Consider the following 18144-nt stretch of genomic DNA (forward strand, 5'->3'; position numbering starts at 1 on the left):
GCCACTGACCAAATTCCCATTTGGGGATTTACCTTTCCATTTTTCTCTCTGTATTAGTACCCTGCTTTTTGTATATTTAGCACTACCCCCCCCCCACCGAAATATCTTTTTTTTTTTTTAAGATTTTATTTATTTATTTATTTGACAGAGATCACAAGTAGGCAGAGAGGCAGGCAAAGAGAGAGAGGAGGAAGCAGGCTCCCCACTGAGCAGAGAGCCCGATGCCAGGCTCCCATCCCTGGACCCTGGGATCATGACCTGAGCCGAAGGCAGAGGATTTAACCCACTGAGCCACCCAGGCGCCCCTGAGCAGAACTCCTTTTTCTTCCTTATTTTTCTCTCCTTTTTTTCTGTTCAATTTCTGTCTTGCAGCTCCGTTTATCTTTTCACCATTCTATTTTTTATTATTCCTGTCTCTTCCTCTTACAATTCCTAATGCTTTTTAGAACTTTGTTTCCTTGTCACCTGCTCTTTCTATTTTTGTTCTTTCTGCTTGGCTTTCTCCTCCATTTGTCACCACCTTCTTTCCTTGTCCTCAAGATACGGGGCAGGATTGGGTAGGGAGGAGCCCAGCAGAGCTGGGGGTGGAGCCACCTGTTCTGTGCTGGATTCAGACCTGAGAAGGATCGGGCTGCATAAGCATAGCTAGGGCAGAAGTCCCCATGGCCTTCCTGCTGGAGGCTAGCATTCTGGAGGACAATTGGGACTTGGTGAGATTATAAGTAGTCCCTTTCTTTTTGCTCCCCCTTTCTTCCTCCTTGTTCTGTACTTTTCACTCACAGTATCTCTTTACTACTTCCTATTTCTTTACTCCTTCTTCCTATTTCTTTACTCCTTACTATTCTGTTTTTTCTCTCTCTAGTTATCAGTCAACTCTTTAGTATTTGTTTACCTTTCCTAGTACCTATTATTTTCACGCATGTCTATTCTCTCAAAATTTAACCTTTCCTACCTCTTCTCCATTTTATTCTTTTCTTTTTAAATATTCTCATCCAACTCTCTTTTCATTTAGTAGTTTTCTGTCCACCTCTCTACTCTTTTTATCTTATTGTTTCCTAGAGATGGAGCAATAAAAGAGGAAACAAGGAACTGCCCTGCCTTTCCAGAGGCCTTTCCGCTCCGTCTCAGACTTGTAGTGTATTTTGATTAGGCACTGAAGAATTTGTGCTCTGCACAGACAGTTAATAAACAGTGAAATTGGAGTAAGGTTGAATATTAAATGTAAAAGTTTTGATTTTATTCTCTTTCATGTTTTGTTTAGGTTTTTTCTGCAATACAGTGGATACAATTTATTATGGCTACTCTGAGGTAAATTTATTTAATCTCATGTACTATGACTGTTTTAACTAGTAAAAGCAAAACTGTAGAATTCTAAAGTTTCCTACATTTTTTCCCCTGGGTATTTGCTTTTACTCTTTAGGGAGAAATGCTGTTCTTTACCATGTTGATATTTTCTGATTAATAAAATGTAACATCAACAGTAACAAAAAAAACAGATTGAGTAATAACATCTGAAAATCAAAGGACTTGGTCAGCAAGACTGATTTGCAAAATCAGTAGGAATGATACAGAGATTAGCATGTCCCCTATGCAAGCATGACACACAAATTCATGAAGCTTTCCATATTTTAGAAAAATGTGTGGTTTATTTTTTTCTGTTATATATTAGTAAAGCTGTAAAAAATCATTAGCAAAAATGAGGGAGCCCCAGTAGTCTTCTTTTAATGATTATCTTTTATCTCTGTCAGTGTTATCGGTTCAAGTTCACTTATTGCCTATGCCGTATTCCAGAATATACAGAAATCTCCAGAGGTGAGCAAACTCTTTTTGTGTTGGATTTGAACTTTTTTAGTGACTTAGCCTTTGAAATAAATAAGAGAAATATCAACTATAAATAATGGAATAATTCTATGAATTACTTGTAAATTTGTCATTATGTTACATTGAGATATTTTAGACACAGTCAATAGGTTTCCCTTTTTTTCTAGGTAATTATTTTAACTATAACTTTGAATAGTGAGAGATTGGCTACTAAAAGTACACTTTTTTTGCTATGCATTAATTATTAAAGTTAGGAAATAGAGTTGTTTGAAGCCTCTTCACTCTAAGCACAGTATGATACTGCCAAGAGGTGAGTTTTCTGATATTGGTATCTTGGCAATATTGCTAGTGGGGCTAAGAAATAGCTCAGACTTTGTTGTCCAGAAAATATTAGGTTTGCTGTTCAGGCCTTCTAGGCAACTATAATTTAATGGTGAAAACAGAACAAAAATACATCCTAGGTAAAATTATTCATACCAAAAAGATCAAGTAAAAATATTTTCCTTTTTTTGAGGTGTAATTGACAAACAAAAATTATATATATTTAAGGTATAAACAAACAGAAAAACCTTCCTGACTGAGAGAAGACTAGGAAGAGAGAGTATTTCCTAGCTATGAAATAAAAATGTAACAACACTTTCTCTCACCAGGCCAAATGGCACAAAATTAGACAAAATATAGTTCAGCACATATATAGGAGAGGTTTTGTATGTGGAAAATGTGATTGGGTTTTTATTGGGCCCACTTTCCTAATCAGAGTAGTTCCATATGTTGAACACTTTCTGAGCTCCAAGTATGCTGGGTGCTTTACAGAGTTTATCTTATTAGCTTTCATCACTTTCCCATGGGAAGGATGGTATTAGCTCCATTTCACAGATGAGGAAATTAAGGCTCAAAGTCATGAAGTAACTTGTTGAAATTTTACAGTAAGTAGCAGAACAGAGATTTTCAAAAGTCTAACTCTTAACTACAGTCCCCTTTCAAATTAAACACGGTATTTAATATTTATTTTATTCTAGATAGATGTGCTCAGTGTTTTAAATACATTTTTCATTTAATCCTTAAAACAACTCTGTGAGGTAGATATTACTAATCTGATATTATAGTGAAGAAATGGAATCCTGGTAAGGTTGAGGGACTTTCCTAAGATCTTATATATACCCAGTAATTTGTTAGAGCTAGAATTTGAGTACAGGATTGTCTTTTTCCAAAGCCTTTCTCCATATATGCTTTTTAAGCCACTGAAATATGGTATGTAATGAAAATAGGATTTTGAATGTCAGGCTTAGACTGTGACTATGTAAGTAACTAGAAAGTAGAAGTCCTGGTACTGTGTTGTCATTGCCTGCCGAAGTAATCTTAGGCCACATATCTTTCTGTGATTCAGATTTCCCTAATGTTTGTCTCCTTTGCTGAAATTTGAATTCATAGGTGATTAAGTTAATGAAGTATAAGTTACATAGTAGGACAGCTAAGCAGAGATTCTCAGTCTCTGCATTATTTATCTGTTGGCCTGGAGGATTATTTGTTGTAGGGGGCTCTCTGTACCTTTGGATGTTTAGCAGACTTTACCCACTAGATGTTAGAAGCAAACCACCTCCCCATACATCTGAGGTTGTAAAAACCAAAATATGTTTAAATTTATTGCCAGATATCTCCTGGGGGAGGCGTAATTGCTCCTGGCTCAGAACCACTGCTCTAAGGTGACCTCTGGCATGACAGTGGGTTAGAGCTTTATAAAGATGTAGGATCTACTTTGACCTAGGATGTGACCTTTAGTTTCTCTGGCTTTGGTTCCCATACCTTTCACATAACCAGAGCTTAAAGGACCTTAACAACCACTAGTTCACTGGTTCCCACACATTCTGTTTTCTTGGTGTAGGAAAAATTCCAATTTTTCCAGATTAAGAATGTCAGCCTTCCTCCAGTTTTCCTTTTTTCTCCATTAAAGAAATTTTTTAAAAGATTTTATTTATTTATTTAACAGAGAGAAAGAGAGAGCTCACAAGTAGGCAGAGAAGCAGGCGGCGGGGAGGGGAAGCAGGTTCTCCGCTGAGCAGAGAGCCCAATGTGGGGCTCGATCCCAGGACCCTGAGATCATGACCTGAGCCGAAGGCAGAGGATTAACCCACTGAGCCACCCAGGCGCCCTTAAAGAATATTTTTAATCAAAAAAACACATGGAAGTCATAATCTGAAAAAGACCAAAATAGTTTATTAAATTAAAATAAATGTAGTAAATTGGAGAAATCCATAGGGAATCTTTGAGGTGATTAGCTGATGAAACAGTGACTCAGAAAGGCTAACTGAAGAGAGAAGAAGGTGGCCAGACTAGCCAGTGTTAAATAATACTCAAGGCAGATATACTTTACTACACTTATGTGACTTTATTTCCCCGTAAAGAGCACTTTTGATATTCTTTGTAACCTGATTTCATTTGAATAGAAATATTGGGAAGCAGGATTTTAGAAGAGTATTCATATGAATACTATTTTAGGGCTTTCAACTCACCAGAACCCACTTGGACTCAGAACCTCCCCAGGGAAACCCTTTCCCACAGTGCATGTTCTACCCCTTATCCTGCTCTTGATTTAACTGGAGTACGAATTGGGCATTTTTAAAAAAATTTTTTTACAGATTTTTATTTATTTATTTGACACAGAGAGAGATCGCTAGAGAAGGAATACAAGCAGGGGGAACGGGAATGGGGGAGGGAGAAGCAGACTTCCCACTGAGCAGGGAGCCCAATGTGGGGCTCCCAGGACCCTGGAATCAGGACCTGAGCTGAAGGCAGACGCATTACGACTGAGCCACCCAGGCACCACTAGGCATGTTTTTTTTTAAAGCAAAAACTTTCATATTTAGGACTATGTCTTTTGCTTTTATGTGTATTACAGATTACCGAACTGATTGTACTTTCCTTAAACCATGGGCTATACCGTACCTTTGTATTACCTTCAACATAGTATTTTGTAAATGTTGGCAGGGTGAAATTTTTCTTCGCTTCAGCAATAGGTGCTCAGTTAATTTTTGTTCTTTACTTGATTGCCTTTATCTCCTATTACTAGAACTCACTGTTTTCTAAGCGTGAGTGAAAGTATATAAATCTCTTTTTATCCTCCATTTCCCTGCCAAAGACTTTAGGTATATTTTAGTTGCAAATAGCGCTCTCTGTATAAGGCTATTTATTGAATCCATGACTATAAATAAAATTGCATTCTTGCTCACAAAAGCCTCCTGGCTGCCTTTCTCCTCCAGAGTTTATTTGGTGTTCACTTTTAATTTTTTACCCATTAACAGTTATAAACTTGTGGGAGGTCATGGGCCAGTACAATCTGTGAATGTGCTATCTGGCTGGAATTTTAGTAGGCTTACCCGGAGCAAAGGCTATATATGGTAATAATAATAATAATATCTGATATTTATTAAATATAGTTTAAAATGTAAAAAAAAATGTTATTTCACTCGTTTTTGTTTTTGTTAGCCAAAGCAGCGTGACCATTTACCCCTGCTTGCAAGGTATAGCATCTTACCTTTCCTCTCATTTGGAAGAGGGGTATGAGAAAAATTTCCTTTTGTACAGGCGAGATTAGTTTTATATTAGGTAGTAAGTGATAATAACTTTAAATATTTTTTTAATTTACTTTTTCCTGTGATATATATTAGATGTGGATTACAAAGCATAAAACCTGTGTGCACTTTTAAAAGAATTATTATAATCGGTAAGAATAAGAAATAGAAATTGCCTGTACCAAAATGCTCCTTACTGGTCAACCTACTGTGCTCCTTACTAGGTCACAGTTCTCTTCCTCACCTCTAGAGGTAACCACTGTCCTGACTTCTGTGATCATAATTTCTTTGCTTTTATGTACAGTTTTGTCAAGGTATGTATATTTAAACAATTTAATTCAGCTCACTTTGGAATTTTTTTGGAAATGGATTAATACTGTATGTATTTTTTATATAGTTCTGTGATTTGCTGTTTTTCGTCAATGTTATTTATTCTTGTGTAAAGCTCTGGTTCATTTAATTTTCACTGATGTTTAGCATTCTCTACTTTGAACACATCATAATTTATGTATATCTATTATATTTGTATGGTGTATAGGTATAATATATATATGTTATATCTATATATAATCTTTAATCTTGTCCATGTCTTCTGGTACACACATGCAAACATTTCTCTAGTGTATTTACCTAATGATAGAATTGCTGTAGGAGAGGCATATTCCTAGATAATGCCAAACTTTTTCTAAATGGTTGTGCCAGTAGGGTATGAAAGGATTCATTGCTTTATATTTCCATTAATCCTTGATATTGTCAGACTTTAAAAATTTTTGCCATGAATGTATAATTTTTTTGTGGATTTAAATTTTAATTTCCTTGATTACTAGTGGTGTTAGGCATATTTGCATATGTTTATGGCCATTTGGATTTCCTCTTAACTACCTGTTCACATCTTTTGCCTATTTTTTTCTACTAGGTTTTTTTTTTAATTGCTTTGTAAGAGTTTTTGTTTTTAATTTTGTTTTGATACCAGTCCTTTGTCAGTTTTATGTGTTGCAAATAATCTTTTCCCATTTTGTGGCATGTCTTTTCACTTTCTTGGTGGTGCTTTTGACATATTTTTCTTTTGTCACTGGTTGAATTTTTCAATTACTTCCTTTTAGAGCCTTTTTGTTTTGTTTAGGAAAAGTTTCCCTGGCCAGAAGTTGAAGACATTCTCCTCTGTTATCTAAAAAAAAATTGTTATGGGTTTTGCTTTCCATATTTCGTTATTTAAACCAGTTGGAACTCATTTTTGAGTGTGTGAGATAGAACATAGGGGTCCACTTTTTTTTTTTTTTTGAAAGATTTTATTTATTTGACAGACAGAGATCACGAGCAGGCAGAGAGGCAGGCAGAGAGAGAGAGGGAAGCAGACTCCCCGAGCAGAGAGCCTGATGTGGGGCTCGATCCCAGGACCCCGGGATCATGACCCGAGCCGAAGGCAGAGGCTTTAACCCACTGAGCCACCCAGGCGCCCCTAGGGGTCCACTTTTATTTTTATACATATAGACCCGGGTTGTTGCAACATCATGGTTGTTGTGTTGTGTTTTGTTTTTTTAAGATTTTATTTATTTATTAACTGAGAGAGACACAGAGAGGGAACACAAGCAGGGGGAGTGGGAGAGGGAGAAGCAGGCTTCCTGTGGAACAGGGAGCCAGAAGTGGGGCTTGATCCTAGGACCCTGGGATCAGGACCTGAGCTGAAGGCAGACGCTTAACGACTGAGCCACCCAGGCGCCCCACAATATCATGTTTTGAAAAGACTATCCTTTCTTTTTTTTTTTTTTTTTTATTTTATTTATTTGACAGACAGAGATCACAAGTAGAGAGGCAGGCAGAGAGGAAGGGAAGCAGGCTCCCTGCTGAGCAGAGAGCCCAATGCGGGGCTCGATCCCAGGACCCTGGGATCATGACCTGAGCCGAAGGCAGAGGCTTTAACCTATTGAGCCACCCAGGAGCCCCTATCCTTTCTTTCTTGATCCAGAAAGCCACTTTGTGGGATGCCTGGCTGGCTCAGTCAGGAGAGCCTGCAAATCTTGATCTCAGGGTTGTGAGTTTGAGTTCCACAATGGGTGTAGAGATTACTACAGTAATAATAATAATTTTGCCAATAATAACAAAAATGTTCTAAAAAAGCCATTTCTAGGGGCACCTGGCTGGCTCAGATGGTTAAATATCTGCCTTTGCCTTAGGTCATGATCTCCGGGGTCCTGGGATTGAACCCTGTGGTAGGGCTCCCTGCTCAGCAGGGAGTCTGCTTCTCCTTCTCCCTCTGCTGCTCCCCCAGGTTGTGGTCTCTCTCTCTCTCTCTGTTGAATAAATAAATATTTTTTAAAGCCTCTTCTGTCATGTATCAAAAGTGTTTATATATGCTTAGGTTTGTTTGAGCTCTGTATTCTGTTTCATTTGTCTATTGCTTATCCCTATGCTAGAACCACAGTATCTACACTCTAGCTTTATATTAAGTCTTGCTACGTGTAGAACAAGTCTTCTTTCTCCTTTTTTATCAAGAATGTCTTGGTTGTCTTCATATTTTGTATTTCTACATCAGATATAGAGCCAGCTTGTCAACTTCCACAAGAAAATATGTTGAGATACAATTGAGATTGCATTTAATCTGTATATCAATTTAGGGAGAACTTACATTTTTATAATCTTAGGTCTTACAGTCCATGAGCATAGTATATATCTTCACTCTAGATTTTCTTTGATGTCTCTCAATAAACATTTTATAATTTTCTCTGTATGCTAACCAATACTATTTTTAGAAAAGTGGGAGTTGGGAGGGCAAAAGGGGAAGGATACTAGAAAGTGACAAAGAAGGACAGACTTCACTGATGGGGTCAGAAATTGAAAAACAGCATATACAATTCATACCAACATTTTTTCCTACTCTGAGTTTTCTTTTTTTTTTTAAGATTTTATTTCTTTATTTGACAGAGAGAGAGAGATCACAAGTAGGCAGAGAGGCAGGCAGAGAGAGGGGGAAGCAGGCTCCCCGCTGAGCAGAGAGCCCTATTTGGGGCTCAATCCCAGGACCCTGAGATCATGACTTGAGCCGAAGGTAGAGGCTTAACCCATTGAGCCACCCAGGTACCCACTACTCTGAGTTTTCATTGATGAAATAAGATGAATAAAGTCTGAGGATGTAATGCCTAATGTGACTATAGTTGATAACACTGTTGTATAACTGAAATTTGCTAAAAGAGTAGAACTTAAGTGTTCTCACCAAAAAAAAAGTAAATGTGTGTGGTAATGAAGGTGTTAACTTGGGGAAATCCTTTCACAATGTACATGTCTATCAAATCATCACATCGCACACTTTAAATATCTTACAAATTTTTCAATAAAGAAAAGAATGAGAAAAATGCAAGTTAAACTGTATTAAGATTTTAAAAACCCATTTTTATTTTCTTTGAGTGTTAACATATCCCTAAACACTCAGCTGATGATCTCATTTCCTATTGTTAGAAGATGTTGGCTGTGCAACTAGAGTACTTTTAATTTTCTATTTGTGGTGTGTCTCCCATCACAAAATTTCTTATCTCTCCATTCTTTCCTTTGTCCCTAAATCTGAGGAATGAATATGTCTATAAGGAAGAAGGTCAATGCTAATCTATCCATGAGTAATCTTATTCCAGGATAGTTGGGATAGTTGAAATTACAGATTCCTTCCTATGTGGAGTATTCCTTTACATTCCCCACAGTCCACCAATGAGAGAGACCCCAGAAAAATGATGCCCAGGTTTCTCCTAGAAAGTTATAACTTAAAAATAATTGATTTTTATTCTCCTAGCTACATCATTTATGAAATGAGGCTCTTGTTGCTTTGACAGATAAGGCCACTCTTTTATCTGAGCTGCTCTGACCTTCTCCTGGGGATATGCTGGCTCATTGAGGCACTTCTTTATGGAACTTCAGTAGCCAATAAGGACATTGTCTGCTATAACTTGCAAGCAGTTGGACAGGTGAGTGGTACTAGACTGTGACTGTATCTTTTAAGACAGGTATACTCAGACCTAAATAGAAAGCAAAGATAATTCATCTTGGTAAGTGGGACCTCTTTGTTTATTGTTATCCTTTGAAAAAATAGCTCTTAATATTTTTCCATATTAAAAAACATGGCTTGTTGTGCTCACTTCAGCAGCACATGTACTAAAAAAACACTGCCTGTTTATTATAGAAGGTGTGGAAAATTCAGAGAAACAAAAAGATAATTAAAATCACCTATAATCACTCACATATTTTATATATATTACATATCTTATATATCTTTCCAATCTTTTTCTCTGTACATATATGCATTTTAAAACAAATAGCACATTAATACTTCATATAATTTGCTTTTATTTTTCAACATGTCATGAGTGTACTTCCATGTAATAAAACATTCTTTAACAACAGCTTTTGAGAATAATACTTTTTTTTATTAAAAGAATAAGCATTGACACTGAAAAGAAATAAAATAAAATGGAAAAAAACATTGGCTTCAATTGGGAAATACTATAGATTATCATGTATGGATTATAGATCTTTCACAGATTTTATCAGTGGATTAACCCACACAGTACCATCTATATATGTTTCTTATATTTCTCAGACTTGCTATATGAAAAAGTAGAGGTCACACTGCAATTGGGACTCACTGCTATGTGTTTCCTTTGACATATGTTACTAGAGGGAATATTTCTTTCAATATAGTATGAAAATAATACATGTAATTGGTGGTATGAAATTCATGTACTAATATATATTAAATATCTCATATGAATTTTAGTGTCATAAAAACATACTTTATTCAGTCCTCCTAATATCTCATAAATTGAGTAACACTGTATTATTTTCTCAGCTAAGGAAATAATATAGTTTTGGAAGTAAAAAAAAATCTGTATAGAATTCTGGACCCAGTTAACTTTGTAACCTTAGGCAAATACTTAATAATTTCTGAACTTAAGTCTCCTAGTCTGTAAAATGATCGTTAATATTATTGCCTTGTGCTTGGCATAGGTATGATTAATGTTACTTTGATTTTTTTACAGCTTTATTGAGCTATACATATAATAAATGACATTTATTTAAAAGATTTTATTTATTTGAGAGAGGGAGAAAACATGAGTGAGGGTGGGGAGGGCAGAGGAAGAGGGAGAAGCAGAGAAGCAGAGCCCACACTGAGCAGGGAGCCTGATGTGGGGCTCAGTCCCAGGAGCCCAAGACCATGACCCAAGCCAAAGTCAGATGCTTAACTGAACTACTCAGGTGACCCTATACAACAAATTTAAAGTGTACAATTTTATCTTTTTTAGTATATATATATATATACTATATATTTTTATATTTTTATAATTTTTATTTTATACTATATATTTTTAGTATATATATATATATACTATATATACTATATATACTATATATATATATATATATATATATATATACCCCTTTCAAATCATTACCACATGGGGCACCTGTGTGGCTCAGTGGGTTAAGCCTCTGCCTTCAGCTCAATGGAGAGCCTGCTTCCCCTCCCCACTGCCTGCTTCTCTGCCTACTTGTGAGCTCTCTCTTTCTCTCTGTTAAATAAATAAATAAAATCTTTTAAAAAATCATTACCACAACTAAGATAACAAACATTCCTATTTCTATCACCCCCCAAATCATTTCAAGTTTGTTTTCTTTTACCTCATGGAGCATATGAATTATAATAGTTGCTTTTAAAAATTTTGGTTGGTGGCACTTGGGTGGCTCAGTCATTAAGTGTCTGCCTTCAACTCAGGTCATGATTCCAGGGTCCTGGGATCAAGCCCTGCATCAGGCTCCTGCTCAGCGGGAAGCCTGCTTCTCCCTCTCCCACTCCCCCTGCTTGTGTTCCCTCTCTCGCTGTGTCTCTCTGTCAAATAAATTTTAAAAATCTTAAAAAAATTTTTTTTTGGTTGGTATTTCCAATACCTGGCCATCTCTAAGTTGGTGTTTGTTGATTGTCTTTTCCCATGATAATGGGTGACAAATTTTTGTTCTTTGTGTGTCAAGTAATTTAGGGTTTCATCTTGGACATTGTGACTGTTACATATCATTGACTTGGGGTTCTTTTGTAATTCTCTGGAGAATGCTAATATTTTTGTTTAGCAGACAATCAACCTGATTAGGTTTAGAATGTGAATTCCTTTTTTTAAAAAAATAATTTAAAAAATTTATTTGAGAGAGAGAGCAGGAGTGGGGAAGGGTCAGGGAGGGAAGCAGACTCCCTATTGAGTAGGGAGCCTGATGTGGGACTTGGTCTTGGGACTCCAGGATCATGACCTGAGCTGAAGGCAGTCACTTAACCAACAGAGCCATCCAGGTACCCTAGAATGTGAATTTCATTTCATCATTTTTAGGTTCAAGTTCTCTATGCCTAGTTCTCTAAGCCTTAGCTATGCTGGTTTTGAGCTGTCATGCACGTGCATAGTGCAGTGGTTAGGTTGAGACTTATATGGCATCATACACGGAATTGGGACATCTGCTTTTCTTGCTCTGTCACTTTTGGGTTTCCACCCACACTTTCCTGCCTGAAATGGGATATTCTTTGGTTTATGTGGCCTAGAATATAGGTTTCTGTTAGGGTTTCAGGGGCCTTCACTGAGAAGCATTATGATTGATTGGGATGTACACTTGAGAAAAAGCTGTAAGAGAGCAAGAGAGAAAGGTTTGGGAAACTTACTATTGTGCTGTTTGCTTCTCTGTATTTGATTGCTTTGTTTGATTTTTACTTTTCAGTCTTCAAGCAGTTAATTTTTATATTTTCCCAGAGTTTTTGTTTGTAATCTGTAGGATGGATGGGCTGAAGAGGGCTAAAACACACTAGCTTATTTAGTTATTCTTATTCATTTATTGAGAGAGAAAGTGTATGTGAGTGGGTGAGGGTCAGAGGGAGAGAGAATCTTTTTTTTAATAGATTTCTTTATTTGAGAGAGAGCACAAACAGAGGGAGAGGGCAGAAGGAGAGGGAGAAGCAGACTCTCTGCTGAGCAGGGAGCTGGATGTGGGGCTCAATCCTAGGTCCCCAAGATCATGACATGAACTGAAGGCAGTTACTTAATCAGCGGAGCCACCCAGGTGCCTGGAGAGAGAGAATCTTAAGCAGGCTCCATGCTCAGCTTGAGCCTGATGCAGGGCTCCATCTCATGACCCTGAGATTATGACCTGAGCTGAAACCAAGAGCCCATGCTTAACCAGCCCAGCCACCCAGGCACCCCTAGCTTTTTTAAAATTATGGTAAAGAACATATCATAAGACCATTTTAATCATTAAATTTTTTAAAAATTGGATTAAAACATGTAACAAAATTTACATCCTGACATTTTTAAATGTACAGTTCAGGGACACCTGGGTGGCTCAGTTGGTTAAGCATCTGCCTTCGGCTCAGGTCATGATCCCAGGATCCTGGGATAGAGCCCCACATCTTGCTCCTTGCTCCTTGCTCAGCAAGGATTCTGCCTCTCCCTCTCCCTCTGCCCTGCTTATGCTCTCTCTGTCTTTCAAATAAATAAATAAAATCTTTTAAAAAATTGTCAGTGATATTAGTGATGTTAAATATCTTGTGTGCTTATTGACGACTTATATATCTATCTTGAAGAAATATTTATTCAAGTTCTTTGTCCATTTTTAAATTTGTTGTTGATTTATAGGGCTTCTTTATGTATTATGAATATTAATTCCTTTTCAAATATATGATTTACAAATATTTTCTCCCGTTCTTTCATAGATTGCCCTTTCACTCTGTAGATTATGTCCTTTAATGCGCAGAAATGTTTAATTTTGATGTAGTCCAATATATTGTTTCTTTTTTTGCCTGTGCTTTTGATTTTGTATTCAGGAAGTCATTGCCAAGCCCAGGGTCATGAAGCTTTTCCCCTATGTCTTCTGCTAGGAGTTTTATAGTTTTACCTCTTAGGTTTAAGTCTTTGATCTATTTTAAACTAATTTTTGTGTATAGTGTAAGTGTCCAGCTTCATTCATGTGCATGTGGATATTCAGTATTTTATTTTTTAAAAGATTTATTTATTTATTTATTTATTTGACAGAAAGAGACACAGCAAGAGAGGGAACACAAGCAGGGGGAGTGAGAGAGGGAGAAGCAGACTCCCCACCGAGCAGGGGGGCTTGATCCCAGGACCCTGGGATTATGACCTGAGCTGAAGGCAGAGGCTTAACCCACTGAGTAACCCAGGTGCCCAATATTCAGTATTTTAAATACCATTTGCTAAAAAGACTGTCCTTTCCTCACGAAATGGTATTGCCACTCTTGTTTAAAATCATATGACTTACATGTGACATTTTATTCCAGGCTCTCTATTCTGCTCCATTATTTCTATTTGTCTGTCTTTAAGCCAATGTCACACTGTTTCAATTACTGTTACTTTGTACTAAGTTTCAAAACTGGGAAGTGGGAGTCCTCCAACTTTGTTCTTCTTTTTAAAGATTGTTTTGGCAGCCATCAAAAAAAAAAAAAAAAATCTTGCCATCTGCAACGAAGTGGATGGAACTAGAGGGTATTATGCTAAGTGAAATAAGTCAATCAGAGAAAGACAATTATATGATCTCACTGATATGTGGAATTTAAGAAACAAGACAGAGGTTCATAGGGGAAGAGAGGGAAGAATGGAAACAAGATGAAACCAGAGAGGAAGACAAACCATAAAAGACTCTTAATCTTAGGAAATAAAATCAGGGTTGCTGGAGGGGAGTGAGGTAGAGGGATGGGGTAGGATAACTGAGTGATGGACATTGCGGAGACTATGTGTTGTAATGACACTGGGTATCATATAAGACTGATGAATCACATACCTGTACCCCTGAAACAATACATTAAATGTTAATTAATTGAATTTAAATTTTTAAAAAAGAAGAAAAAGATTGTTTTAGCCAAAACAATCTCAGGGTCCCTTGAGGTTATGTGTGGATTTTAGGATGTACTCTGCTGTCACTGGATGGAATGTTCTATACCTGTTGATTATGTCAGGTTGATTGATAGTGACCTTTAAGTCTATTAGATTCTTGCTGTATTTCTGTCTATTATATTCATTAGTGAAAGATAGTGATTTTCCTGATAATAATTGTGGGTTTATCTATTTCTCATTTTAGTTCTGTTAGTTCTTGCTTCATGTATTCTGAAGTTCTCTTCCAAGGAGTATACTAATTTAAGATTTTTATATTCTTTGCTCTGTAATTTACTTTGTTTCTGATATTTAAATAGCCGTTTCACCTTTTGTTACTATTTTGTTGTTTCACTTTCATTTATCATTAGCATGGTATATCTTCTTACCTCCTTGTAAATTTAAATTATTTGTATATTTTTATTTAAAATGTGTTTCTTGTATCCAGCATGTATTTAGGTCTTAGTAGTGTATCCAGTCCAACAATCTCTGCCTTTTAATTGTGGTTTTTAGGACACTTACACTTAATTTAATTGTACTGTTTTATTTGAATCTATCATTTTGCCCTTTGTTTTCTGTTTTCCCTTTTCTTCCTTTTTTCTCCCTTCTTTGGATTAATATATATGTTTTTTAAAGATTTTATTTATTTGACAGAGAGAGAGAGAGAGAGAGAGATCACAAGTAGGCAGGCAGAGAGAGCAGGGGAAGCAGGCTTCCCGTTGAGCAGGGAGCCTGACATGGGGCTCGATCCCAGGACCCTGAGATCATGACCTGAGCCGAAGGCAGAGGCTTAACCCACTGATCCACCCAGGCACTCCTAATATACTATTTTTATTATTACCTTTTATTTCCTTTGTTGGCATATTAGCTAAAGCCCTTTGTTGTGTTACTTTAGTGGTTATGTTACAGGGTTCATAATATACATTTTAACTTATTATAGTTGAAGTAATAATCATATCTCTTCACATGTAGGGTGAGAATCTTACAATGGAATACTTTCATTTCTCCTCTCCTGGCCTTTATGCTTATTGTCATGTATTTCTTATATATATACTGTAAAACTCACAATATGTTTTTATATTTGCTCAGTTAATTATCATTACAGAGACTTAAATAATAAAAAAATCTTTTATACTTATTATTTCCAATGTGTTTTGTTCTTTTGGGTAAATTCAGATTTTTTGTGTGATACCATTTTTCTTCTACCTGAGGCATACTCTTTAACATTTCTTATGTTGTGGATCTGCTTTTGTGTGTTTGAAAATGTCTATTTTGCCTTTGTTTTTGAGAGTATATTTGCTGGGTATAGATTTGTGGATTGAGAACATTTTGGTACTTTAACATATTTCTTCACTGTCTTTTTGCTTGAACTGTTTCCTTTAAGAAATCTGATACTATATCTTTGTTCCTCTCTGTATCTTTTTTCCTCTGGCTGCTTTTAAGATTTTGTCTTAAAAATGAATAATTTGGGACACCTGGACGGCTCACCTGGTTAAGCATCTGCCTTTGGCTCAGGTCATGATCCCAGAGTCCTAGAATCCAGTCCCACATCAGACTCTTTGCTCAGCAAGGAGCCTGCCTCTCCCTCTACCTGCTGCTCCCCTGCTTGTGCATGTAAGCTCTCTCTCTGACAAATAAATAAATAAAATCTTTTTAAAAATGAATAATTTGATTATGATGGGCCTTGGTGTCATTTTCTTCATATTTCTTTTCCTTGGGATTAATTGAGCTTTTATATCTATGAGTTTATAGTCTTCATCAGATTTGGAAAGCTTTTGTTCATTATTTCTTTCAAATATGTTGTCTGTTTCCCTTTTCCCCACTACTTGCACTCCTTTCAGGCATCCTATTACCTATATATAATGGTACTTAAAGCTTTCCCACAGTTCACTCATGCTTTTTCAGTTTTTGGATTCTTCTTCTTCTTTTTTTTTTTTTTTTTGGCTTTGTTTTTCATTTTGAATATTTTCCTTTGTTATACTTTCAAAGATTCATTAGTCATTTCTTCTGTAATGTTTAATCTGTATATATTTTTACTTCCTCCATTGTAGTTTTTATGTTTAACAGCTCAAATAAGGTCTTTAAAAATACCTTCCATGTTTCTAATTATTAAAAATATGAGATAGAATATAATAACTATTTTATTGTCCTTTACTGCTAGTTCTAATATTTATTTCAGTTTTGGGTAGTTTCAGTTGATTGATTATTCTTCTCTGTATGGATCATGTTTTACTCCCTCTTTGCATCTTTTTTTTTTTTTTTAATATTTTATTTATTTGACAGAGAGAAATCACAACTAGGCAGAGAGGCAGGCAGAGAGAGAGGAGGAAGCAGGCTCCCCGCGGAGCAGAGAGCCCGATGCGGGGCTCGATCCCAGGACCCTAGGATCATGACCTGAGCCGAAGGCAGAGGCTTTAACCCACTGAGCCACCCAGGCGCCCCTTTTTTTAGATTTTATTTATTTATTTGACAGGGAGAGATCACAAGTAGGCAGAGAGGCAGGCAGAGAGAAAGAGGAGGAAACAGGATCCCTGCTGAGCAGAGAGCCCCATGTAGGGCTCAATCCCAGGACCCTGGGATCATGACCTGAGCCGAAGGCAGAGGCATTAACCCACTGAGCCACCCAGGCGCTCCCTTCTTTGCATCTTTTATTGGATGTCAGGCACTGTGAATTTTATATTTGGGGTGTACTAGATATTTCTGTATACTGACAATCATTCTTGTATTTTATCCTTCGATGCAGATAATTTACTTAGAAGTGGTTTGAATCTCTCAGATCTTTCTTTTATGAATTTTTTAGTTAGTTCTGGAGTGATGCTCAATCTCAGGCTAATTATTTCTCATAACTGAGCCAAGACCTTCCTGAGTACTCTACCTTATGTCCTGTTGAATTACCAGTTTTTGGTAAGAACTACTTTTCGGCCTATGTGAACTCTGGATAACTGTTCTGTAATACTTTTAGATAGTTCTTTCAGCTTTGGATAATTCCCTGACACACACGCATCAGTCAGTACTTTGCTGAATACTCCAGGAAGATCTGCAAATATCCAGGGTGCTCTGAGCAGCTCTTTCCTCTCCAGCACTCTGTTCTATGAACTCTAGCAGCCTTAGTCTTCCTGGATTCTCATTTCTAACTCCTCAACTCAGAGTTTGCCAAGCCCTCCCTTAGTTTTGTTATTCCATCTTGGCCAGGTGTAGAAATTCATAAGTAAAGCTTGGGACTAAGAATATGCTCAAAGAACTTCAGCATTTTATTGTTGTTGTTGTTATTTTTTAAGATTTTATTTATTTATTTGCCGGAGAGACAAATCACAAGTAGGCAGAGAGGCAGAAGGGGGAAGCAGACTCCCTGTTGAGCAGAGAGCCTGATGTGGGTCTCAATCCCAGGACCCTGAGATCATAACCTGAGCTGAAGGCGGAGGCTTAACCCACTGAGCCACCCAGGCGCCACTAAAAAACTTCAGTGTTTGGATATTCAGGGTTAACTTAGAGCTTTTAGGGGAATATATTATTTAAATAATTCTCAATGAATATTTAAGTTATTCTTTAGAGTAGAAAAATGTCTAGACTGTTTCAGATAAGTGTTTTAATATTCCCTGTTGTCTTCTCTCCTGATCAACTCTGTCAGCTTGGAGGGGAAAAAAAATGCTATTTAACTTGGGCCTTTTTTTTTTTTTTTTTAAAGATTTTATTTATTTATTTGACAGAGAGAGATCACAAATAGGCAGAGAGGCAGACAGAGAGAATGAGAGGGAAGCAGGCTCCCCGCTGAGCAGAGAGCCCGATGTGGGACTCGATCCCAGGACCCTGAGATCACGACCTGAGCTGAAGGCAGTGGCTTAAACCACTGAGCCATCCAG

General features: G+C 36.9%; 1 protein-coding gene and 1 pseudogene across 3 annotated transcripts in view; both read left to right on the forward strand.

Moving 5' to 3' along the window:
• The window catches only part of TMEM116 (transmembrane protein 116), a 52488-nt gene that overhangs the window by 15175 nt on the left and 19169 nt on the right, over positions 1 to 18144 (forward strand). Inside the window, exons 1-4 of one of the 3 annotated variants that reach the window (XM_046024461.1) lie at positions 631 to 710; positions 1262 to 1308; positions 1749 to 1812; positions 9209 to 9340. In XM_046024461.1, coding sequence (XP_045880417.1) covers positions 663 to 710; positions 1262 to 1308; positions 1749 to 1812; positions 9209 to 9340 — 291 coding nt within the window. In that variant the 5' untranslated portion in view covers positions 631 to 662. Of the gene's footprint in view, positions 1 to 630; positions 711 to 1261; positions 1309 to 1748; positions 1813 to 9208; positions 9341 to 18144 lie in introns of those variants that run through there. The other 2 variants (XM_046024462.1, XM_046024463.1) reach the window with 2 other exon arrangements.
• Positions 1535 to 1631, forward strand: LOC123954776 (annotated as a pseudogene).

This window comes from Meles meles, chromosome 12 (genome assembly GCF_922984935.1).
Source record: "Meles meles chromosome 12, mMelMel3.1 paternal haplotype, whole genome shotgun sequence".
NCBI classification, from domain to species: Eukaryota; Metazoa; Chordata; class Mammalia; order Carnivora; family Mustelidae; genus Meles; species Meles meles.